At 40.4% G+C, this 25684-nt stretch overlaps 1 protein-coding gene across 2 annotated transcripts; it reads right to left on the bottom strand.

Moving 5' to 3' along the window:
• Positions 1-8292: 8292 nt before the first annotated feature.
• On the bottom strand, positions 8293-19606 carry edn1 (endothelin 1). 2 transcript variants are annotated; one of them, XM_048549513.2, is made up of 6 exons: positions 19513-19606; positions 18901-19254; positions 13613-13787; positions 12917-13075; positions 11179-11301; positions 8293-10209 (listed from the first exon to the last, which is right to left on the bottom strand). In XM_048549513.2, exons 2-6 carry the CDS (start codon positions 18974-18976, stop codon positions 10137-10139), a joined length of 606 nt encoding a protein of 201 aa, XP_048405470.1. In that variant the 5' UTR covers positions 18977-19254; positions 19513-19606; the 3' UTR covers positions 8293-10136. The 2 variants fall into 2 exon arrangements, with proteins under 2 accessions (XP_048405470.1, XP_048405487.1); XM_048549530.2 differs by lacking the exons at positions 18901-19254; positions 19513-19606 and adding an exon at positions 15610-17294.
• Between the last annotated feature and the right edge of the window lie 6078 nt (positions 19607-25684).

Here is a 25684-nt window from a genome sequence, read left to right as displayed (position 1 = left end):
GCCTATTAGATAGGCATATGGATGATAGTATAAGGTAGGGGTGGAGGTTAGATCGACCTTAGGTTTAGAGTAAAGGTTCGGCACAACATCCTGGGCCGAAGGGCCTGTACTGTCATATACAGTTCTATGTTCTATGTTCTGTGTTCTATGTTCTATGTTCTAACCCCACTGGACATAGGCTTGCAGACACAAAAACACTCCTCAACAATCATGTCTGTTTGCTTACTTTCAGCCAGTTCTGGATCTAAATTGCCAAATATCTTTGGATCCCAAGGGCTTTTACTCTCATTATCAATCTTCCATGTGGGACCTTGTCAAAAGCCTTGATGAAGTTTGAAAAGACTACATCAAATACATTACCTTCATTTACATATCTGTATTTCTTCAAAAAATTTCAATCAAGTTGGTCAAACATGACTTCCATTTAACCTTGTTCCTCGGAATTGCTTCAAATAGTTTCCCTGCCACTTAGGTTAGACTGGCTGGCCTGGAGTTTCCTGGTCTATAACTTCTTCCCTTCTTGAATAACAATACCATACTGCCTGACATCTGGTATATCTCCTGTGATCAGAGATGAATTAAAAATTAACGCCAGCATCCCTGTATTATTCCCCTTGCTTCAATCAACAACTTCGGATACATTTCATCTGGTCCTGGAGATCATTCTGCTTTTTATACTGCCAGACCACTAAGAACCTCTTCTCTGACTGTATTAGTTTCTTTAATTCTATCATAGTCCTTCTCCCCGATTTTTTTCTCTGCATCATTCCTCTCATTAGTGTAAACAAAAGAGAAGCGTTCATTTAGAACTCTCCTTATGTCATTCTGCTCCAAGCACAAATTACCATTGTGGTCCTTAATATACTCTTTCCCTAGTTATCCTTTTACCCCTAACGTGCTTGCAAAATAACTTAGGATTTTCCTTAACTTTACCCATCATTATCATTCTATGCCCCCTTTCTTGCTGCCCTAACTTTCATTTCAAAATCCCTCCAGCACATTCTAAACTCCTCTACAGCTTCTGCTGTTTTGAACACTTACTATCTGCCATAAGCATCTCCTTTTCTCTTTATCCAATGCTGCTTATCACTCATTGCCTAGAGTTTTCTGCATTTGTTGGTCCCACCCTCTAATGTTGTTGGACCATGTTGGCCCTGCGCTCTACATATTTCCTTCTTGAATGAATCCCACTGCTCTGAATAAGATTTACCTTTTGATTTTCCTCTATTCATTCACGAATGGCTAGGCAACATTTATTGCCCATCCCTAATAACCCAGAGGGCAGTTAAGATTCAATTACATTGCTGCATGTCTGAAGTAACATATAGGCCAGACCAGGTAAGGAAGGCAGTTTCCTTCCCTAAAGGACATTAGTGAACCAGATGGGTTTTTCCTGACATTTGACAATGGATTCACAGTCATCATTAGGTTCTTAATTCCGGAAATTTAATGAGTTCAAATTCCACCATCTGCTGGTCTCCTGAACATTATCTGGTTCTCTAAGGCCATCACCTCCTCGTCTACACCTAAAAGTATCTGCACTGTGTCCACTCTAGCCAAATCATATTTGATCTGATTAAAATCAGAGATAACAAAGTGTGGGGCTGGATGAACACAGCAGGCCAAACAGCATCTCAGGACCACAAAAGCGAATGTTTCGGGCCTAGACCCTTCATCCCAAAATGTCAGTTTTTGTGGTCCTGAGATGCTGCTTGGCCTGCTGTGCTCATCCAGCTCCACACTTTGTTATCTTGGATTCTACAGCATCTGCAGTTCCCATTATCACTGATTAAAATCAGACTTGGGTTTCAGGCCCATCCTTATCTTTTTCCGTAATAATCTTGAATACGATGGAATTAGGTTTATTTAACTGTTAATCTCTACAGTCTACCTCCAAACTCCAGACATCAAGTCATGTCAAACCTAGTGGTTCACTGTCCCCCATTGTTTTTTAGGCCAGCGCTGACTGCCATTGAATTCTTTCTCCTGTGAAGCCTTTCCCTCCCATGCTCTAGCATCCCTGTGCCACCCTGATATGTTATATTGCTCTTCCAATTGTTATTTCCTCTGTATCCTTGCATACTGTCTCCAATCCCCATGATTAAGTTGCCAGAATTTGTCCTGCAGCAGTAGCCTTTGAAATCCCCCTCTTAACATTTAATGAATAACCCTATAGCCTGACTGTGGCCCAGATTTGTAAAGGTACAGATGCCCTGATTCTAACTACCCAAAGTGGCAAGTAACCATGCTCAAGACCATAGACAGAAATCAGATGCTTCGCTTGCCTTACTGTACTGGCTCCCCAAAGCAAACACTGGCTTGATTGAGGGCTATTCCCCTTAAACCTTAAGACACAACCACTCAGTTGATGCACGTGAAATATGTTTGCTGCATAAACTGCTAGTACGTTGAGTTAGTTGTAAGATTGAAGCTGCAAGCTGCCTTATACAAAAATGTTCTCCCTTTGTCTGATTACTGCTGACAATCATACCTTTGTGTCTGCTCTTAAAGGTAAGGCAAGACAGATGTACTATGAACCTTTAAGACCTGGCTGAGGAAGAACATTGCAAAAAGATAAGGTAAGGAAGAGATGTTGTGAGCTTCCAAGTAGTAAGTGCTAAAAGAGCAATTGAGGACCTTGTGATGCACCATGGTTGAATACAGGATGCCAGTCCCTGCATGCAAAATATCCTGGCAGCAACCTTCAAATAAAGGTGCTGGCACACTCCATTGCCAGATGAAATGAAGAACTGTCTTGCAAGTAGATTGGACATTGTCAATAAAGCTGATACATATCCAATGCCGATGTCAGTGGACTGGAGGTGAGGTACATGCATTTGCTGCCCTCAGGGTGTGCCTGAGATTTTGGTGACTACTGTCCAAGATCAATTTCTGGAAAAGCAAGTGGTGAGCTGAAGTTGCCAAGTAGCCGCTCTGACTTTCATGTCAGAAATTGTCACTATCTAGCTTTTAGCAGCTAGCAGGTGGGAAACTGCAGATAAATTAGGCAAGATTAATTAATTAAAAGATGTTAGTGCCTGCAAGTAAACCTCTTGTCACTCACTGGTGAGAATCTCATCTCGTCGTTCAACACTTGTTTGGAAAATGGGACTTTTGCTCTCAATGTTGAGAAGCTTGTCACTGGCAATCTCACGTGATTTATCTAAATTTCTCGCCAATATCTACATTGTTCCATGATTGGGAGGACTTTCCCCTGAGAGTTTTAAAATGATTGTCCAACCATTTGTTGTATGTTAATACAGCTATCTCTTTAATAGTGACTACAGTTTTGAAAACAGAACTCTGCCAGGACCATGTCCTTTGCTCAAAACACTGTTCTTCCCCTTGACTTCTACTAACATTGGATAAAGTACAGTGATTCAGGATCCCTTAGGGCTGACTATGGAAGTGAGGTCCATGCATCAACTTTAGGTGCTGTCTACCTCACTTGAAAACTTCATGTACAGGCCACAAATCACAATCTCCATGTCAAAAAATAGAACAATCTAATTTCTAGTCCTTATTCATTTGATGACAACAGCTCCTTACAAAAGTTTTTAACTTATCCTGAGACAAATATTTTTGCAACCTGTGCTAAAGGTAGAAGTCAGTAACAATGTTTTTTCCTTTACCCATTGAACTTATACCATAAAAAATAAATACAAAGCTACAGTCTTCATTTTAAAAAAGATACAAATATTTTGGAAAGTAGGTTCTTTATCACTGTGTGTATTGTTTTAGACAATGGTCTGAATTCAATTTATCTGCCTCCAGTTCCTGACTAAATCCTATAAATAAAACAACATTGATTTAAATATTATAATAAAGATCCTGCTCTTTTTGGATCACTTGGAAGGAGTTAATTTACTGGATCTTACTTTTGATCAAGAAGTCACCATCTTAATAGTAGGAAAGCATGCTGAAAAATATTATTTACAGGAGATATTCTCTTTCATTTAAGTCCTTGTTTGGAATGGCTTCCTAAGGCAGGTGAAAAATCAATTAAAAAGACAAATTGAATGTTGGCTTTTGTTTAAAGGGCTAAAAATACAAAGTAAAGGAAGTTTTTCTTTCAATGTATACAGCTTTGACCAGACCCTATGCATTCAATTTGGGCATAGAACTTCAGGGGGAAACACCAGATCAGGTGCAGTCTGTACTCACCGAAATAATGCTGTGGCTTATGACATTAAATTATGAGGACTGGGTGCATACACTTGGCTTGCATTTTCATCAGAATAGAAGATTGATGAGTTATCTGACTGAGCTGTCTAAAATATTATTTTAAAATGAGTCAGGTAGATATATGGCAAAACTATTGTACCTGACTGGGAAAACAATAAGTGACAAGTGGCAAGTAGCATTTACACCACACAAATGACCATCACCAGTAAGAGACAATGTAAACACTGCCCCTTGATATTCAGTGGTGTTATCATAACTGAATCCCCCACTATCAACATCCTGGGGGTTACCATTGACTGGAAACTCAACTGGACTCACCACATAAACACACTGTCTACAATAGCAGGACAGAGGCTGGAAATACTGTGGTGAATAACTCTCCCCCTGACTCCAGAAAGCCTGTCCATTGTCTACAAGACCTAAGTCAGGAGATTGACAAAATACTCCCCACTTGCCTGGATGGGATCAGCTCCAGTTACATTCAAGAAGTTTGACATCATCTAGAAAAGAGCAACCCTCTCATCACATCCACAAACATCCATTCCCTCCACCACTGGTGCTCAATAGCAGCAGAATGTATAATTTACAAGATGTGCTGTAGAAATTCATCAAATATCCTCAAACAGCACCTTCCAAACCCACAACCACTTCTAACTAGAAGGACAAGGGAAATAGATATATGGAAACACTACGACTTGCAAGTTCGACTCCAAGCCACTCACCATCCTGCCTTGGAAATTTATCACCATTCCTTCAGAGATAATAGGAAATGCAGATGCTGGAAAACCCAGGATAACAAGGTGTCGAGCTGGATGAACACAGCAGGCCAAGCAGCACCTTAGGAGCAGGAAAACTGACGTTTTAGGCCTAGACCCTTCATCAGAAGAGGAGGGTGAAGGTTCTGATGAAGGGTCTAGGCCCAAAATGTCAGCTTTTCTGCTCCTAAGGTGCTGTTTGGCCTGCTGTGTTCATCCAGCTCTACACCTTGTTATCACCATTCCTTCACTGTTGTTGGGCCAAAATCCTGCAATTCCCTCCCTAACAGCATTGTGGGATAACCCACAGCAGGTAGACATTAGCGGTTCTAGAAGGCAGCTCACCACCACCAGGACAAGGAAGAGATTTAAATTAAGGTCAGATGAGTTCAAAACATTTCAGGAGTATAGATTTTCTGAAGTTGCTTTGGCATATTAAAATTATGCACTTACATACATTATGGTACACTTGTATACAGTAACTGTATATAGACCAAATCATTTAATATACTGTATAAATTGTGTAAATAAAATGGTACGTACAAATAGCTCTATACATCTCTCTAGTCATTAGGTTCAATGCTTTCAAAATATACCTCCATAAGCACTCATTACTTTTATGCATGAATTGTTTAATAAAATATACCACCTATTATCCTGATTTGAGAGATTTGCAATCTACTGGAAAATCATTGGGTAATCAAAATACATCAGAGGGAATGCAGCCATGGAAATTAATTTATTGGATTAAGTAATTTGCAAATTCTACATATTTTCACTTCTATTACTTTACTTGGGATAGTCTCACAATAACTATCAGAATATGAAGATATGGTTACCACAGAACTGTTTTGGTATATAACTTTAATCATAATTGCTTCCCTTCTTGATATACTGCTCACTCTATTCAGTATATACGACTGTTCTAATGTGTTATAATACTTGCACTTTACCATTGTCCTCCTCCTTAAGTCCTGCAATTTCTCCTACACTTCCAACCAGACCAACAAGCAGTTCATTTGGAGTTCATGCTTTCAAGAGGTCACTGGGTGATACTTGCATGATTATTTGTACAAAAGCAAATAAAACGGATGTTTCAGACTCTGTAACATTTCCCTTCTTTGTCCCACTGAATATATTTCAAACTTGGCAAGTCTGGTCTGTTGAAATAGCTTTCCAGAATATTACTATCATTACTTTAAGATGTCACTATATAAATGTACGAATAAGTACAGTTGCATTGAACCCAATTCATGTGCCTAGAATACACTCTACAAACTCATTATCACAACCAAATTTTGTTTCAAACTCATGGGTAACATTTAAGATTTGCGATGTGAGTTAAAAGCCAAGGTTCTTCATCTTCCTGCTTAGCCAGCTAAATAAGAAATTATTTAAGTCTTTAAAGGACCAACTCATGCAATAATAAAATGCATTAAGAATCTAGCGCTGTTATGAAAACTTTCCATACTAATTAGAACAAGATGACTTTGGCCATTTGGTTAAAATGTACTTTGCTGTAACAGAATTCACTGCTTGATGAAGCGAGGATATACTTAATTGGTGAAGGTACATACAATGTGAATTGTAGCAGAAAGCTGGAAGCTTAGTATGTATGGGGCTGCTAACCTTTCACCCAGGTCCTGTTTCATTAAGCATTCTGGAAAAGAAATTAATTTCTTTCAAAGGGTTCTTCCAAGACTATATCCAAAGAGATAATGTAGTAGATGTAGAGATGTGGATAGCAATTGGTGCTGTACCCCATGGCCCTCCCACACCACTTTCCATTACTTGGCTCTTTATTACATCAAGTATTACCAAATAGCTAGTAGAAAGATTTGAGTTTATCATCCCATTTGTCTAATCTAGACATTCAAAAGAACTTTCATAGCCAATAAATCACAACAAATTATGTTGACAAACATATCGTCCAATTTACATACACCATGGTCCCACAAAAAATGAGATGACAAGTGATAAATTTATTTTGTGATATAGGTTGAGGAATGAATGTTGGATAAGATACAAAATTTGCTTCTGTGAATATGCAACATGGAGCTAAGTGTGGAGTATGAGATGTTGTAGTTGATCTTGAAATAATGGAACTTCTCCCAATGTTGCAGAATGTATATTCTTGGATCAGTTCAGCTTAGTTGGCTGAAAGATTGGTTTGTGATGCAGAATGATGCCAACAGTGCAAGATCAGTTCCTACACTTGCTGAGGTTACCACGAAGATCCTACTCTCTCAGCCTCAGCATGTGCCGGGGGCATGGGTAACGCTCAGTTTAAACATACTGCCAGCTGCCTCTCTTTAATGAGAATCCCTACGGTCCTCCAGGATAATGGTGACCTTATGCTTTATTCTTACTCCAGCGTACACAACTCTATGAGATAAGGGTGTATGTGAATAATCCACCCTTGCAGCAAGTAATTCTGCTTCAAGCTCCTCCTTTTCTTCCATCAGCAAAGAAAGAGTTTCATTTCCAAAATTTTAGTTGTAACAACCAAAATGGCATGTCTACAAGTTCTCACAAATAACACTAACTAAAAATATTTGCTTTAAAAAAAAAATTCAGATCAGACAGAAATCATTTGCTTTTAGATTAGTACATGCCTGATCCCATTCACCCACCTTGTGTGTGTAGACTATTTGCGGATTTGTGCTGGTTGTCATTTTAGCCTATTTGGATCCTTTTTTTAAATTTTGCAAGAAAGTTATTGCAGTTAGTGCACAACTAGTAAAAGACCGTGTGAAAGAACAACCAGTAGAATATACTTTCCATAAATTGGAAATCTCTCATAATTTCTTGGAATCTCATTGGTGTCTTTCATTCTGCATTTATAATTCAAAGCACATATATAAAGTGGTCTGTTGTTCACTTGTAAACTACAGGCACTTGTAATGGTTTAAGATGAAACATATAACAGGTCATTATGCAATGAACCTCAATCTGGGAGGTCAGTCACTGAAATCAACTAAAAGGTCACAACCAGTCACTGTACAGGAGGACAGTTTTCCATCAGTATTAAAGTTACTTCACGTAAACTGTGCCATGAATTTAACTGACTCTGAAATAAAGCAAATGAAATGACTTCTGATGGTACACTTTATTCCATTTCACTCGAGTCAGGCCAGCCAGGCTGATTCCAGATTCAAAACGATAATCAAGAGATAACAAGATTTAGCACTGGATATACACAGTAGGCCAAGCAGCATCAGAGGAGTAGGAAAGATGATGTTTTGGGCTTAGACCCTTCTTCAGAACCCACCGCCCACCCCACACCCCACACCAAAACCAACTAATCAAGAATTTGTTTCAAATTCATTTTCAGAACTAACTAGTGGTTGTCCTCTCTGGAATAAGAGAATGCGTATATATTTTTCATATTAAATAGAAATGTTTTATTGTTTAGGTAAACTACTTTCAAAAACATGACATAAAACTGATTTCTGTATAAAAATACATACCAGCTAATAATCACACTAGACCAATATGGCCTGTATGACATATTATGACACTGTTTAAAATACAGTCAGTTACCAAAGTTAGGAATGTCAAAATAATACAAATTATATGTTAAAAATTTAAGCCAATTAATGCCTCACTTTCAAGTTATTGATATTATTTGCTACTATCTTCATTAATATTTCAATTATGCAGTTGTTGCCATCTTTTTAGAAAAAATATTGCATTACGGTGGCTCAGTGGTTAGCACTGCAGCCTCACAGCGCCAGGGACCCAGGTTCGATTCCAGCCTCGGGTAACTGCCTGTGTGGAGTTTGCACATTCTCCCTGTGTCTGCGTGGGTTTCCTCCGGGTGCTCCGGTTTCCTCCCACAGTCCATAGATGTGCAGCCTAGGTGGATCGGCCATGCTAAATTTCCCTTAGTGTTCAGGGGTGTGTGGGTTATAGGGGGTCTGGGTGGGATGCTCCAAGGGGCGGTGTGGACTTGTTGGGCTGAAGGGCCTGTTCCACACTGTAGGGAATCTAATCTAATCTAATCTCCTTTACACTTCATCTACCAAATATAAAGATGTAATATTTATCTGGCTGAACAATAAACTGTTAATAAAATGCATTACATTTATCCACACAGATCTATAGTCGCATAAAATCACGTTCCATTATTTACATCCAAACACTGTAGTCAATCATATAATATCCAGACATGTTATTTCTGAAGTAACAAAATATACTGCTATCAAATACATTCCCACTCTATCATATCCAAACATAATACACAATCACACTAACCTCATTGACATTTTTCAAACCATTCATGAGAAGGTAAATGCTATATCTTGGACATATCTGTAGCCAATCACACTTACAAAAGTGAGGTAGATTTAATTTAAAAGTGTATTCTGCAGTTTCAGCACTCCATATAAATTGTTTGAAAAATATATTAAATTGAGTATTAAAGTTTGTACGTATTATTTTTGTACACAATCACTTTGTGCTTTTGAATCATTGCTTCATTTGATGTGTTAAATTCACTTTCCTATTCCTAAGATCAAACGTTTGGCCATGTCACTGAAATCCACTCTGGTCATTGATCTGTCCAATCTCATTAAGTTAGAATTCAGTGAGAACTCAAACAAAAACAGAAATTGCTGGAGAACCTCACTGGCTCTGGCAACATCTTGTGAAGAACGGTCATCTGACCCAAAACATTGATGCTGTTTTCTCTCTACAGATGATACCAGACCCGGGGAGTTTCACTAGCTATTTCTGTTTTTGTTTCAGATTTCCCACATCCTCAGTTCTTTGTTTCTGTTGTTAAATGAGAACTCCTTGGTTTAGTGTGTTACATGCATATCAGCCCATTTTGGTAGACACATATCCATTCTATAGCTGGTGAGCATGAATTGCAGAATTTCATTGTATTATTTTAAGTCAAACTTGTTCCATTTTTAAAGGTGTTTTGTTTTTAACTTCCATTCTGCTGGTCAGTCTTTCTTATGTACGGCTAGGCTGTAGCTTGGTCTCCAACAGTTTTGGCAAGCTCCTCACTGAAGTGTCAATCCCTGGTCCCTTGCCAGAATAGAATGGTAATCCATTCTGTGAAGCAGCCAACACATGGTGTTTTCTTTGCTTTGGTCAACAGGCAGCTTGTCAGCGTTTGCAGTCAATGCATTGTGCCACAGGGTGTGTCATAGAAATTGGTAACGTCTTCAGTTTATTGTGACTATCTTATCTTAATTCCCTTATTCTGTAGATCCATTTCATTAATGTAGGTAAATGCTTGCTGTTTGCTGACTCCAACCTTCAAATCAAAGCATACATTATTTGAACACTGTTTTAATAAAATCATGCTGACAGATCTATAAATTACTGTAGAGGAATATTACATATACATTATAATTTATCTCTGACTATTTTAAACCAAATTAATTTCTGACAATAACTTCAATTCACAAATAAGAAATCATCCCTGAGGGAATTTTACAGTATGTTTTCTAAGCACATTCTCCAAAATAGAATTTCAACTAATTAAATCCTTTTGTGAATAATCAATTTCAATTCTGAGCACTGAAATACATTAGGGGTGAATGATAATATTTTCTCTGGTCATTGCTTGTCGTGACATTGCAAATCTGCTCCTATAGACTTCTGTTCATAGGACATGTTTCTTCAATGCCTACGCTGTCACTGATATAACAAGGTGTGGAGCTGGATGAACACAGCAAGCCAAGCAGCAGCTTAGGAGCAGGAAAGCTGATGTTTTGGGCCTAGGTCCTTCTTGAGAAATGGGGGAGGGCAAGAGAGTTCTGAAATAAATAGGGAGAGAAGGGGAGGTGGATTGAAGATGGATAGAGAAGAAGATAGGTGGAGCAGAGACAGGCAAGTTAAAGAGGTGGGGATGTGGGGATGGAGCCAGTAAAGGTGAGAGTGTAGGTGGGGATGTAGGGAGGAGATAGGTCAAGGGGGCAGGATGAGGTTAGTAGGTAGGAAATGGGGGTGTGGTTTGAGGTGGGAGGAGGAGATAGGTGAGAGGAAGAACAGGTTAGGGAGGCTGGGACAAGTTAGGCTAGTCGCAGGTGTTCTGCAAAGCAATCCCTAAGCCTCTGCTTGGTTTCCCCGATGTAGAGGAGACCCTAAGATGTTACTTGGCTTGCTGTGTTCATCCAGCTCTGTGCCTTGTTACCTCAGATTCTCCAGCATCTGCAGTTCCTATTATCTCTCCTATGCTGTCACTAACATCAGACAATAAGTGAAAGTGAATGAAATTCACCTTTTATTCATGTTAAGGAGATGACAAATACAGTTCAGTCCAGTGCAGTTTGGTTTGTTATGGTCCATTCTATCTGAAGCTTCCACTGTGCTCTGCTTTTGTACTTTGGTCTTGACTGAAAATCTGCAGGGAAAATAGAATAGTTCTTTATTAATTTTAGAGTCAACAGCAATTCACATTATCAGTGCTGTTTTGTCTTAGGCAATAACCCTCGATAAATTAGAAAAACAATCAGCATAAGGGCAAAACCAAAGGAATCTTTCAAAAGTTGTACTAGAATGCCTACTAATGTGGGAATAATTTCACATTCAAAGATTAGAAAGTGACTCATGACTTTGTATTACATTTAATATGATTCACAGGACTAGTTTGAAATTTTCCATTCTTGCTACAGAATGGTTGATGGAGAGGTTTTGATTGTTCCTAATTTTATGGTCATTAAAGATAATCAACAAGTTTGAAAACAAACATGTGCTAGTTCCAATCTGCACCCTGTTGAGCAAGGATCAAAGCCAGTAGAACTGAACAGGATTTACCCTAAAATATTGGTGTCAACAGACTAATTGTGATGTGTTTTATAGCCCTTTAAATAATTATTCTATAATGAATCACAAAATGAAACTGTTACTAGTTGGATAGAAGCCCACTCAATCTTGCAAATTAAATTCTTTCCTCCACACAACATAACCCAAATCAAAGTGGGCACGTGCAAAGTTTTAATGGCAAGGCCGGAAATAAAACAGCATCACAAGGAAAGTTGTGGTGATCAATGAAAATGATCAGCAAAATTAGAGAAGGAAATGAATCGACAGATTTGCATAAGTGGCTGCAGAGGCGTGTTCTGCAGGCAGGGCAGAACAAACTAAGTTTTACTGTTAATTCCTAACCTAGTGAAGGTTTGCCGTTTCTGTAGATCATTAAATATTATGTATTGACGATTGAAACAAACTTATTGCAAAAAAGGAAGTCAAAATTGTTCTTTCAGACGGAGTAGCATTCTATGGGTCAGGAAGAGGGTTGAATGGAATCGAACGGAAGAGAATCGAATGGAGCAAAGTGTGCAGAGGTACAGTTTTACTTTAAAATTGTACTTTCTGCTGTCATTTTAACATATTTAAACTTAAATCGTAAGGTTTGTAAAACAGAATTGCGAGCCTGAGAATATCTGCTTGGGTTTTCCCCCGTGGTACAGGCTGGTGAATGAGAAATGGAACAGTGGGGGATTACAGTGCCCCCGCCGTCAGAAAATATAACTGAAGCCAGACAAGTTTGCACATTCACAGCGATTTGCAATTTTAGGAAATGAAGACCAGATCGATGTAAGAATTTGAACGCTTTGCTTTCGCGATTTATATGTGCGGAAACTGTTTAGAATTAGTTATTACTTGCAGCTATCTTGGTTTTACGTGAACCATCATATCCATACACAAGGGTAAAAATGTTAAAGCACCTGCCACAGGCGGTGAAATTCATGCAGTAAATAATAGGGAACCATTCATTCAAAGTCGGTCGTTGACTCTTTACTTCCATAATAGGCTCAATCCACATTATTTCACCCCAATGTAAGTAATATTAATCAGCGATTAACCGTTCTGATCTACGGCTTCCTTTTTTTCGCCAGAAGGGAATTTATAGCCTGAATATTTTAGTCCTGGACGTTTTCACAACTGTTTGGCTTTAGACCCGACCTATTTGTACCCGTGATTAATCTGAAAATGTGGGTGTGGTGAATTTCTACCTTGGTGTCTGTTGCCCATCTTCACAGAATTGCCAGCACACGCTGTCTTCTTGGCTTCGACATTCACACCGTTGCCTCCGTTGAGCCAGCGTTGTCAATTTTTTCTTCACGGACCTTTTGACCCGAGGGGAACTGCCCAGTCCATATGGGACAACTCGCCTGAGGGGAAAAGAATCAAAGTGCAGCACTATTTCCAAAAGCAGTCAGCATTCCGATCCCCCCAACCCCGCCCACCCGCCAACATCGTTAAGTGCCAGAATAGTCCTATGATAAAGATTCATTGATAAGTCACCTCGACTTTCCCGTTTAAGAGGTTAATATTTATGCCTATCTAGATCACTTAAATGAAGGTATATAGCAAAGAAAACGCCAACAGTTATAATGGTCTCTTAATGCAGAAGAATTTTATTTAGAGGTTGGCGTTTAGAATGAGACTATTGACTATCTGTAGGAGAGACAGTCTCTTACGGGGAAGCTGTTATTAATTCGCGCCACAACAGGTTGCCTCGCCAGGCGACCTGTCCATTTGTATTGGATGCTATAATGGTACTATGAAATTCACATAATAAGGTTTCATTTTTCATTATATCTAGTTCTCGGGACTGTCCCCTGACTATACTTGACTCCTTAACACTGCACTTCTCCGAAATGCTGGAGATCAAGCTTCGTAGGTCTTAGACACTAGGAGTTACTTACTCGGGTGTGTTGATCCAGATGATGTCCAAGTGGCAGAAGTAGATGCATTCCTTGTCCAGAAAAGAGGAGCAGGAACAGCGCTTAGTACGGCTGAGCCGGCGGGGAATCGAACTTGAAGCTTGGCTGGCAGAGGAGACCGGAGAGTTGGTCACTGCAGCACCAGAAAGTGGAGAACCTGTGGACAACGGTGGAGGATTGTAGTGCCGTACAGTTAGGGGGGGTGGGGGGGGGGGGAAGCTGAAGGCTTTCAATTGATTACTCCATTGCTTGTAACTTACCATTAGCACTATTTTACAGAATTAAATATTCATCAAAAAATTCTCTTGTAATGAGTGAAAATGTTTCGTCTGAATGTAGTGTTGCCTCCTTACAGGTATTTAGGATGGCGCATTAGGATCTCGAGCTCTGTATACATCCCGCGGGTGGGGGCGGGGTGAGTGGGCACGGGGTTTGTTTACGGCCCGGCTCCGCTGATCAGCGCAGCCAGTAAATCTCTAATAATTGCTCATTCAAATCTGGAACATGAGGTGGGAGTAACGAGTGCTGCTACCGTCCTCTAGATCCAATCTCAGATGGCACGGTGGCTAAGTGGTTAGCACTTGCAGCTGCACAGTGCCAGGGACCCGGGTTCGATTCCAGCCTTGGGCGACTTTCTGTGTGCAGTTTGCACATTCTCCCCGTGTCTGCGTGGGTTTTCTCCCACAGTCCAAAGACGTGCAGGCGAGGTGGATTGGCCATGTTAAATTGCCCGTAATGTTCCGGGGTGTGTGGGTTAAAGGGGGATGGGGATGGGTCTGGGTGGGATGCTCCAAGGGGCAGTGTGGACTTGTTGGCCCGAAGGGCCTGTTTCCACACTGTAGGGAATCGAATCTGATCTAATCCAACACATCGCTGCAAACTCGCAGCTCTAAGGACCCAGATTCGATTCCAGCCTCGGGCGACTCTCTGTGGGCAGTTTGCACATTCTCCCCGCGTCTGCGTGGGTTTCCTCCCACAGTCCAAAAATGTGCAGGCTAGGTGGATTGGCCAAGCTAAATTGCCTGTAGTGTTTAGCGGTGTGTGGGTTAGAGGGGGAATGGGTCTGGGTGGGATGCTCCAGGGGGAAGTGTGGACTTGTTGGGCCGAACGGCCTGCTTCCACACTGTAGGGAATCTACTACAGAAAAAAAACCCAGCACGCTTCGTTTTGAGCTTCTGATCGGACGGCAGATTCCTAAAGGCTCCAGAAAGCCCCTGAAGCGCTGTTTGCTGAAAGAGTGCCAGTGGTGTTACTGAGTAATATGCAGCTCAGAACAACGGGCTGTTCTTCTGGAAACTGAGCTGGTTTTAGAGAGCACCTGCTGAGTATTCGCCAGAGAGCCAGCTAGCCGCTAATTCACGTGCTGCAGCCATCGTTCTTTGCGTTTTCTTTTTCACGCTCATTTTCAATTTTAACCTGTCTTAAGTCAATTGGTAGCACATTTCAGCCACAAAGTCCAATTACTTTCAGATTTACGAAATTTGCCATCACATAATTCAATGACAATCGACTAGGCACGTACTTTGGAGAAAATAAAATCAGGAATAAACAGTACTTCGATGTTGGCGTGGAGACCATAGTACTACATTATCTGGTTAGCGAATTGGTTAATTCTGTATTAAACACGTGTTTAGATTAGATTTTTATGAAAATGTTTATTTTTACAGTTTAAATTTTAAAGAAATAGAAACAAACATCACGATTAGACATGGCGTAAATTAGCATTGAATTTGTTACATACGCGTTAATCTTTGTGTATGATAGATATATAAGCACTAGAGAGGTACACACGGGAAGAGACACGTGTTACCTGATCTTATTTGCAAAACTTCTTAATTCAAATTATCGAATAATTCACGATTAGTTAAAATCTTTGCTTTCCCCATTATCCGGGTAATGCGTCTTAACGCGGAGACCAAGTTTGAATTACGTGAACATTAGACAGTGACAGATTTAAGTTCTCGAGGATTTAAACCCACCTGTTGAAAAGTGCAGTGCCCACAAGAGAGGGAGCAGGGAAAAGAACATATTAAAGTCCATTCTGCAGATTAAATCAGAGTGTTCTAGTCGGATAGTATTCCCTTCCTTAAGGAAAGGCTATCAGCGGTTTCTATCGTAAATGCGCCGGAGGTAAGTAAACAGCGGAATCAAATTAATCTTCGGTCCAGTACAGAAGAACTGCGTGCTTCACTCTAGTCCTGTTCGACTATACTGCTGCCACAAGCCAGACACACTCCTTTTATACTGTACGCGTCTCTCCGTAAACAGCTCAATGTGCTTTTATCCTAAGACAATGTTATTAGTCACCCTAGAGGAGCTGTAGACATAGATAAGCAACACGCTGCCTACAAATAACCTCCTCCACAGACGGGGCGAGGCCAGTACTTTATTTAAAGTACTTTGCCAAAGCTTTCACCAGTAAGGCTACACTCGCCACTGAGGGTGGCGGTGTGCACACAATTCGGCAAAAGGCCAAGAGCCGATCAGAAACTCAAATATTGACTGCTTTCTGAAATCGATTTCAAAAGCTTACACCGTGACTCTTGTGGTGAAATGGTAATGTCCCTACTTCTGAGACCGGAGTTCAAGCCCCACTTGCTTCAGAGGTGTACAACAGCATCACTTACATAAATTAAAAGTATCTACACCAAGATCTCACAGGCTGTGAATATATTCTGTCAAGTATTCTGAAAGGTAATGTCCTAACTATCCTAGTTCCGAACAACTTTCGCAGTGGTCTTATTTCAGAATTCGGGGTTTTACTGGGAACAAGGATTCTCTTTCTGAAGACTCTGGCGAGCTGATGGATTTCGAGATATCACGCTACCCTTGTCCTGAGTCATAGGACTATAGATATTTTCAGAGATGGCGTTAAATACCTCTGGCATAGGTGGGACTTGAACCCGAAGTTTCTAGCCCAGAGGTAGGGCCACCATTATGCACCATAAGGACTCTCCAAATGAGGGAAATGCTGCCAAGGTAGTAGGTGTTATCTAATCAATCTGTTCAGAGATGTAATTAAACACTTTTGGAGCATTTAGGACTTGTAGCTAGGCCTAAGCCCAAGAGTCAAAATCATGGAAATGTACAGCACGCAGACTGACCTTTAAGTCCAACTTGTCTATGCTGACCAGATGTTCGGATTAATGGGCTCTTTCTGTATCCAGTATTTTCCCCATATCTATTTAAACACTTTCGATTCATATATCCATCCAGGTGGCTTTTAAATGTTGTAATTCCACTACCTCCTCTAGTTGCTCATTCCATAGGTGCACAACCCTCTGCATGAAGACATGGTCCCTTTTAAATCTTGTGATTTATGCCCTCTAGTTTCGAGACCTTGACTATGGATGTTATCCATGCCTCTCATGATTCTATAAGCTTTTATATGACCACCCCTCAGTCTCTGATACTCCATATAGCTCCAGCCTATTCAGTCTCTCCCCTTAGCTCAAAGCCCCCAACCCCAGCAACATCATTGTAAATCTTTTCTGAACCTTTTCAAGTTTCACAACATTTTTCTCATAGTAGGGAAACCAGAATTTAATGCAGTATTCCAAAAGAGGCAAAAGCAATGTCCTGTACAGCCACAACATGACCTCTCAACTCATATACTCAAAGCACAGACCAAAAAGGCAAGCATACCAAACGCCATCTTCGATACTCTGCTTCAAAAGGAACCATGAACCTGCACCCGTTCGGCAACACACCGAGGGCCCTACCAATGACTGTGCAGGTCCTGCTCTGATTTGTCTTTCCAAAATGCGGCACCTCACATTTATCTAAATTAAGTTCCATGTGCCACTCCTCAGCCCATTTGATCAAAGTCCCAATCCTTGTGGCTCATTGCTACTCGCAAGTCTCCAATCTGAAATGGAACTCTCCACCACTACCTTCTTTTATGTTCAAGCCAATTTTGTATCCAAATGGCTAGTTCTCTCTAGATTCCATGTGATCTAACCTTGCTAACCAGCCTACCATGCAACACCTTGACGAATGCTTACTGAAGTCCATATAGACAACATTCACTGTTCTGCCTTTATCAATCTTAGTCACTTCTCCAAAAAACTCAAATCAAGTAATGAGATGGGATTTCCCACGCACAGGAATGGTACATTACCTGCTGTTCACCTGGTTATATTTTTAACGTTTAATCTAATGATAATTAATGATAATTAGATATTTTCCAGTGTGTCTTTCATTTCAACAGTCACTTTTATCCAAATAGTGCAGTAGTAACTGCAAGGAGCGGCAGTTTGTCCTTTCTCAGCCATTGATTCAGGGGTCGAACAAGGAGATAAATTCCGGGAATTAATCAGCAGGGTCGTGTTTTCTTAGACTGTCAAAAGCGTCTTAGATCACGACAAAGAGATCCAATACCACAATGGTAGCGCCTTCAACTTGCATTGATTACAGGATGAAACGTATTTAGAATATTCAGTCCGAAAAATATCGTGAGCCAAACAAACAGGCAAACATTCGGACAAATGGCCAAAACCTTTGTTAAAGAGGGACATTTGAAGTAAATGTGTTGAGCTTTAGGGACACTATTAACTAGCAAAATAACCTCACCAACTCTAATCAAAGAAGTAAACCAGCATTCGCTTAGAATTTTACTGAAAATTGGAAGGAATAATCTCCACTCACGTCTGGCCAATACGGAAAACCGACACGTTGTTGCTAGCATGCGTTGTGTTAGCAGAATTTACACAGAAAAATTCCATTAAGACGCAATCAGCCACAAACGAGAAAAGTGGATTGATAGAATGAAGGTAGACTGTAGCAAACAGTCTGGTGAAGGGTGTAGGCCCGAAACGTCAGCTTTTCTGCTCCTAAGACGCTGCTTGGCCTGCTGTGTTCATCCAGCTCTACACTTTGTTATCAAGCGAACACAGCAATGATGTTGAGTGGGGTTAGTTAGATCTGCCAATGCTGCAGTCAGGCAGCATCAGAAGAGCAGGAAAGCTGACGTTTCGGGTCGGGACCCTTCTTCAGAAAACTAAATCCTTAAACCAAAGATAGCAGGAACTGCAGATGCTGGAGAATCTGAGATAACAACGTGCAGAGCTGGATGAACACAGCAGGCCAAGCAGCATCAGAGGAGTAGGAAGGCTGACGTTTCGGGGCTAGACCCTTCTTCAGAAACCAAACAGCAGGCTGTCTATTCAAGTTGCAAGAGATGTCGCACACTGAAGTATACACTGATTCGTTTCACTTTTAGATTGGATTTAAACCAAATAAAATTAGCTGAAACGGAATCGTCAGTTTACCTATTCCATAATGTGATTTAAAATGATAAATGCTAACATTCTCCTTAAAGCATAATGTTGAGACTGCAGAACACATCCTTCCGTTTGGCACGTTAGATTTTTCTCCACATGTTAAACAACACCATTTTCCTTGACAATCACCAAGAAAAACGTTTACAAAATAAGCATGAAAGGAATCAGAATTAAAACCGAAACTAGTTCAATTCCAGCGAACTCCTTTGATACGAGACGTTAACATTAAGGATACTCTCGGCAGTAGGTTGAACACATTTGTTTCAGCCTCCATGCATCCACTTTAATTTCTCCCAAGTCCGTATTTTTTCGATGGTAAATTGACCGTTTCTGTCACGGTGCCTGTAATTAGATAACACAGTCAAGTGCACCATAACTTCCCAATTCATGTTACTCAATAACGCCCAGCATTTTGAAGTATCACGATATCCACGAAGCATAAAGCAATAAAAGGTTGCCCTTTGAACACTAGAGGGCAGAACATGATAAGACATGTTCACCTTAGAGCTATACAATCTTGACCAAGAACGCAAAGGTATCGATAGCGCAGGATTCGACCATTTAGTTTTACCGCGTTTGTGCCCCAATCGAACTTCTTACCACCGTTCTTCGTCAGCTTAACACCACCAACATTTATGAACCGTGGATATGAATGTCCTTGAGCGCAGTAATCCCCCAGAAGGCAGAGGCCAAGACGATCTTACAAATAAATAATTAGCTTGCTGGCTGCTACTAGAGCTTTACCGGTGGTCAGGGATCCTGATCCCGTGCATTAGTATGTCAGATTCAAAAACTGATTCAAAATCAGGGCTTTTCAAAGCAGGGTTCAGGACCCCGAGTGGTGTCTTGAGCTGAAATTGCCGCCCCGCGATTTGGTCGGAGTTATAACTGTATATAACTGTATCCCTGTTGCAGCAGGGTCCCAATTTAACAGCCTACTCCCCTACTCAGATCTCACTGAACCAGTCCATGCAGCGTACAAAACTGGACGTGGGGTAACAGTGGGATAGTGGTACGTAAATACTACTCTAAATTATTGTAAATAATATTGACACGACATAAATACAGATCGTACTATGTTTTGACTCATTGAATGCAATATAAACTAGATTAATGTTCAATCTACGGGTTGTGATCCAACGCTCTTAAAACGGACTTCCGCGTAAAACGACCATGTTTTTAATATATTTGAAACGTTTCAAGAATCAATATTCCAACAGAGTCCACAGATGTTTCACATGAAATGCATGCCTCCCTTAATGTAATAATAATTGACAGCATTTCACCCTGTGCAGCCGGGGTGCTGGTGTCACATTGAAAGGCAAGGACCTAGGCTGCATTGCTGCGTATTCGCTTGGGCTGTGCTGACACATTAAGCGCTGACGCATTAAGAGGCTTTGTCTTGGGCTGCATTGGTGCTTTGAAATGCTTTAGCCATTGACACATTGAGAGGTGTTGTTGCGGGCTGCAGTATTGCATTGAGAGTCTGATGCAGTTCTTTTGCTGTGACAGAGACAGTATATCTTTGGGGCAAATATACACAATGCCAATAGATCTATCAGCTTTCTTCTGACCAGATGGATTCTGCATATGACATAGAACATGAGGTTATAAGGACAAAAATGTTATGGTAACTGAAGGCTGTAAGGACTTTTTCTTCAATGAAGTGATTGAGTCGTTAGATCCTCCTCCTTCACCTGGAGTACTGCCTTCTTCTCTTCCAAATACTTGATATTAACATGAAGTTCTTCCCTGTGCTAGGTAGGTTCTGTTTTCCTACGGAATGGGCCCAGTCTGCCATTGTCTCTGGTGACTCGTGGGCTGGAGAGTATCCGATGTGACTTCAGTGATTTTTTTCACTATTTTCCATCCATAACTGACTTCAGTTGCTGGACTCAAGTTGCCTGGATTCAGACAACTTCCATTGGGGAAATGAAATTCGATATTAAGAACATTTTTTATACGTTGGTGATGTGATTAGATTTACAAGTTCCATATAGTCTTTGCAATCAGGTACTTAAATGTCCATGCAAGACTGCAAAATTTAAATTTTTGTTACCACAATTAAAATCACTGAATTGATAGAATTTGGAGAACACATACCCTATCCATAGACTATATTCCATATGTTCCCCATCATTGCTGCTGCTGTCTGTTTCAAATGTGGGACCCAGAGTCTTGAGACACAATCCATTTTAAGTTTCATCTATTTACAGAACTCAATAAGCAGAGAATAGGAACAATCAAATGTGAGTTACCATTGTGGTAAAGTGTGGACTGCCAATTTTCAACTTCCATCGCTGATTTTAATACGTGAGACCTTTTTGGGCTAAAATGATTTTAAAAGAGAAGAAAAGTGTACTTAAAATGGTTGCAGTGAACATCTGTCCACAGATTAACATAATTCAGAACTTTAACGTGGAATAAATAAAATCATGTGAACTGAAATTACAATCTTATTTAAAGGATTGAAACTAGTTAATTGAGTTATGCATCAAGTAACTCACATTTTCTGTTTAAATTTTCAATATTGAATTGCACATTTTAGACATGAAAGGGCCCAGACTTGGGGATATACAACTGAACCATATTTCAGTAGCTACTTGGGAGAGCAGCAATCAGAGAAAAAGAACATTGATCAGTAACACAAAGGAATAGAGATTCTCTCCCTCTCGCTGTTTGCTTCTTATCATTGCAAAAACCAGCACCAGTGGTAAAACAAATCAAAGAAATACCCATTTCCTGAGAACGAAAATTATACCACTACAGTGGCTACAAAACATCAATCAAACAGTTGTGGTCTCAGGTGCAACTATAACTCTCCCTTATTGAACTTCATACCTGTATTTGTGTGTTTGCTGATGTGATTTATTATTTTTTTGGTATTAATAAATAATTACATTCACCTTTTTGGAATGAGAGGTCATAGCTTTAGGCTAAGGGATGGCAGATTTAAAACAGATGAGGAGGAATTGTTTCTTTCAAAGAGTCATGAATCTGTGGAATTCACAATCCCTAAGTGAGGCAGATGCCAGGATACTGAATAAATTTAAGCCAGGTTTTAAATTAGTAACAGGTTAATGGGCATATGGGGAGTGTGGAAAAGTGGATCAGTAATCAGCCATATTTGTATTGAAAAGTGGAGCCGGTTTGAGGGACTGGATTGCCTACTTCTCTCCTAGTTCTTAATTTCTTTCATTTAAGAAAAATCTTGTAATTGACTCCTTAATTGTTGCCAGCAAATTTTACAATTTTATTGAAGTATGATAGATGAGTGCTCAAAAAGAAATAAAATATTTATTGTGACCCACTAAGAAGATTAAATAGAGAATAGCTCGTTTACCCCTTATCACATGGATCAGGACTCATATCTCAAAATGTACATTAAACTTGCTAAGATTTCTGATTCCTCTCAGCCTACTCGGTAGAAAATCCCATTTCCCACATTTTGTTGAAATTTACTTGACAGAATAAAGAATCTAAGCTTTGAAGAGTTCATCATCTTTTTTTTCTGCTCTCTTCCCCAAAGTTGTAGTTCACAGAGTCACCTATATTTGCTTAGACCTTGATTTAGGGTGGACGTGGGATCAAAGTGTTTGATATATTCTACAGTAGAAACTAGCTGAAGAAGTTTTCTCTCCAAGAAACCTGACATAAGCAAGCATATCAGTATCCTTTATGATAAAAATAAATGTAGATTAGATTCCCTACAGTGTGGAAACAGGTCCTTCGGCCCAACAAGTCCACACTGCCCCTTGAAGCATCCCACCCAGAACCATCCCCCTATAACCCACACACCCTTGAACACTACGGACAATTTAGCATGGCCAATCCACCTAGCGTGCACATCTTTGGGCTGTGGGAGGAAGCCAGACCACGTGGAGAAAACCCACGCAGATACGGGGAGAATGTGCAAACTCCACACAGAGTCACCTGAGGCTGGAATTGAACCTGGGTTCCTGGTGCAGTGAGGCTACAGTGCTAACTACTGAGCCACCCGTGCCACAAATGTAGCAGAGTTAGCATTTAAAAACTTCATTTAAACCAGCAGTATTGAAAATCAATGTTGATAAAAAGTTCTCTGACCGGAGAGGAAAGCATCATCAAGGGAAATATTGGTGGCTATAGATTGATTGATTTATTGTCATGTGTACCAAAGTACAGAGAAAATATTTGTTTATGAACAGTACAGGCAGATCAACAAGGATGTACAGATCAGAGGTTGTAAAAAGACTTAAACAGAGGCCTAAAGATTACATTGCACAGGGCATGCGCTAGGCCAGATCAATGCTAGCAAGATCAGCATTACTTAAGGCTACGAAGTCCATTCATCAATCCAATAACACCCAGGAAGAAGCTGTTCCTGTACCTGCTGGTGCATGTGCTCAGGTTTCTGTATCTTCTGCCTGACAGAAGAGGTTGTAGGGGATCATGGGATGCAATGGGTCTTTGTCGGTAATGCAGCCTTTCCACTGCAGTAAATGCTGTTCAGGGATGGATGGTCGGCTGCCGTGATGGTCTGGGCTGTGAAACTACTTTCTGTAGTTTCTTATGGTCTTTGGCAGAGTAGTTGCCATACCAGGCCGTAATGTGCACAGACAGTATGCTTTCAATGGTGCATCTAGAGAAGTTGGTGAGGTTCTTTATGAACATGCCAAATTTCCTGAGCTGCCTGAGGAAGAAGAGGCATTGTTGTACCTTCTTGACCATTGTATCTATATGGGAAGGCCAGGACAGGATGTTGGTTATCATCACACCAAGGAACTTAATTACTGTCTCAACTTAAACTCCATCGATGTAGATGGGGACGTATTCTCCTACATTTTTTCTAGGGTTAATATATGGTGCTTTGGAAAAAAGGGCATTCAAAAAATATGGAATTGTGACAATGGAAGACTTCAGTTATTCTACTATTGTCTGGTCGGTCATACTGTAAAACAAAGAGATGAGGCAACATTTCTCAAGTGTGCTCAGCAGAATTTTCCTGATCAATATGGTCAAGAGAGGAAAAATTGCTGGATCTGATTCAGGGGACAGAGGTGGGTTCAGCAATTCAGTAAAAACCAAATGAACTGTGGATGCTGTAAAGCGGGAACAGATATTTTCCAGCAACTTTTGTTTTTGTCAGTGACTCAAGTATCAGTGAGTGAAAAGTGATCATGGCATCTTAATGTTTAGGTTCCTTATCAAAAAGGATAAGGAATAATCTGAAATGCAAACAGAAATCGCTGAAAAGCCTCAACAGATCTGGCAGCATCTGTAGAGAGAAAGCAGAGTTAACATTGTGGCAGCATGGTGGCTCAGTGGTTAGCACTGCTGCCTCACAACAGCACCAGGTATCTGGGTTTGATTCCACCCTCAGTTGACTGTCTATGTGGAGTTTGCACATTCTCCCCATGTCTGTGTGGGTTTCCTTTGGGTTCTCTAGTTTCCTCCCACAGCCCAAAGATGTACAGGAGAGGTGGATTGGCCGGAGTGTTCAGGTATGTGTAGATTAGGTGGGATGCTCTGAAAGTTGGTGCGGACTTGTTGGGCCAAAGGGCTTGTTTCCACACTGTAGGGATTCTATGATCTATGATTTTGGGTCCCGTGACCATTCTTCAGAACTCAGAACAATCTAATGTTTTAAAACAGTAAATTGAGGAATGGCCGGTTCCACAGAGGTGAGAATGTATGTGTTTTAGATAATTTGGAATTAAAGATTGGCGGACAAAGGTGTAATGCAACAAAAGCTGGCTTTTAGGAAGGCAATAAATGAGGTACAGTCCTGACAAACAGGAAAGGTAGAGCAATCAAAGCCAGATGTCCCTGTTGATGAAGACAATGCAGAGTAACGTGAAAAAGAGTAAAAGGATGCATATTGACAGATGTTAGGGTGAGTTGAGAGCCAGACTGAATATGGAAAGTTCAGATAGTAATTAAAAACAGAAATAAAAGTGGCAAAGGGAAAGTAAGGAAAAAGAGACTACCAGCTAAGACAATGGGGAATCTAAAAATAAGCTTTCAAGACAAGGGCTGAATCCGATCAGAACTCAGCAATGGAGACTGGCACATGAGACAGAATGCATGGCTGAGATATGAGGTTTTGCATCTGTCACCAAGAAAGAGGAATTTTCAAAGTTATAGCAAAGATGAAGCAGTTGAAGCATTAGATGGCTAAAAATAGGTAAACGGGATATATCAGAAAAGCTGTCTGTGAATCAAGTTGATAAATTAATCAGGACTAGATTGGATACAGCTAAGAATGCCTCAAGACTGTAGTGACTTTACCATCCCTTTATTTAAATGGCTTCTCAATTTATAACTTCTGCTAAGACATTCTAGAGATGTAATCATCGCTGGTTAAGCCAATAATTGTTGCCCATCCCTGATTGCATTGGAAGAAGTAGGTGGTGATCTGCCTTCTTGACCCACTGCGGTCCTAGGGTGTAGGTTACCCATGGTGATGTAAGGAAGGGAGTTCAAGGATGTTGATCCAGTAAGAGTGAAAGAGCAGCTGGCAATTACAGTGGCAATTACAGAAATACTGGCTATAACCTTTCAATCCATCCTTATAGGTACGTGGTAGCCTAGTTATATTAGGTGGCTGGATTATTAATCCAGAGACCCAGGTAATGTTCTGAGCTCCTGGATTCAAATCCTGCTATGGTGAATGGTGGAATTTGAATTCAATAAATATTTGGAATTAAGAGTCTCATGATGACCATAAATTTGCAGATTGTCAGAAAAACCCATCTGGTTCACTAATGTCTTTCAGGAAAGGAAATATTAT

Source organism: Stegostoma tigrinum, chromosome 2 (genome assembly GCF_030684315.1).
Source record: "Stegostoma tigrinum isolate sSteTig4 chromosome 2, sSteTig4.hap1, whole genome shotgun sequence".
NCBI classification, from domain to species: domain Eukaryota; kingdom Metazoa; phylum Chordata; class Chondrichthyes; order Orectolobiformes; family Stegostomatidae; genus Stegostoma; species Stegostoma tigrinum.
Note: the sequence above shows the minus strand (reverse complement) of the source record. Positions and strands in the feature narration are given on the sequence as shown.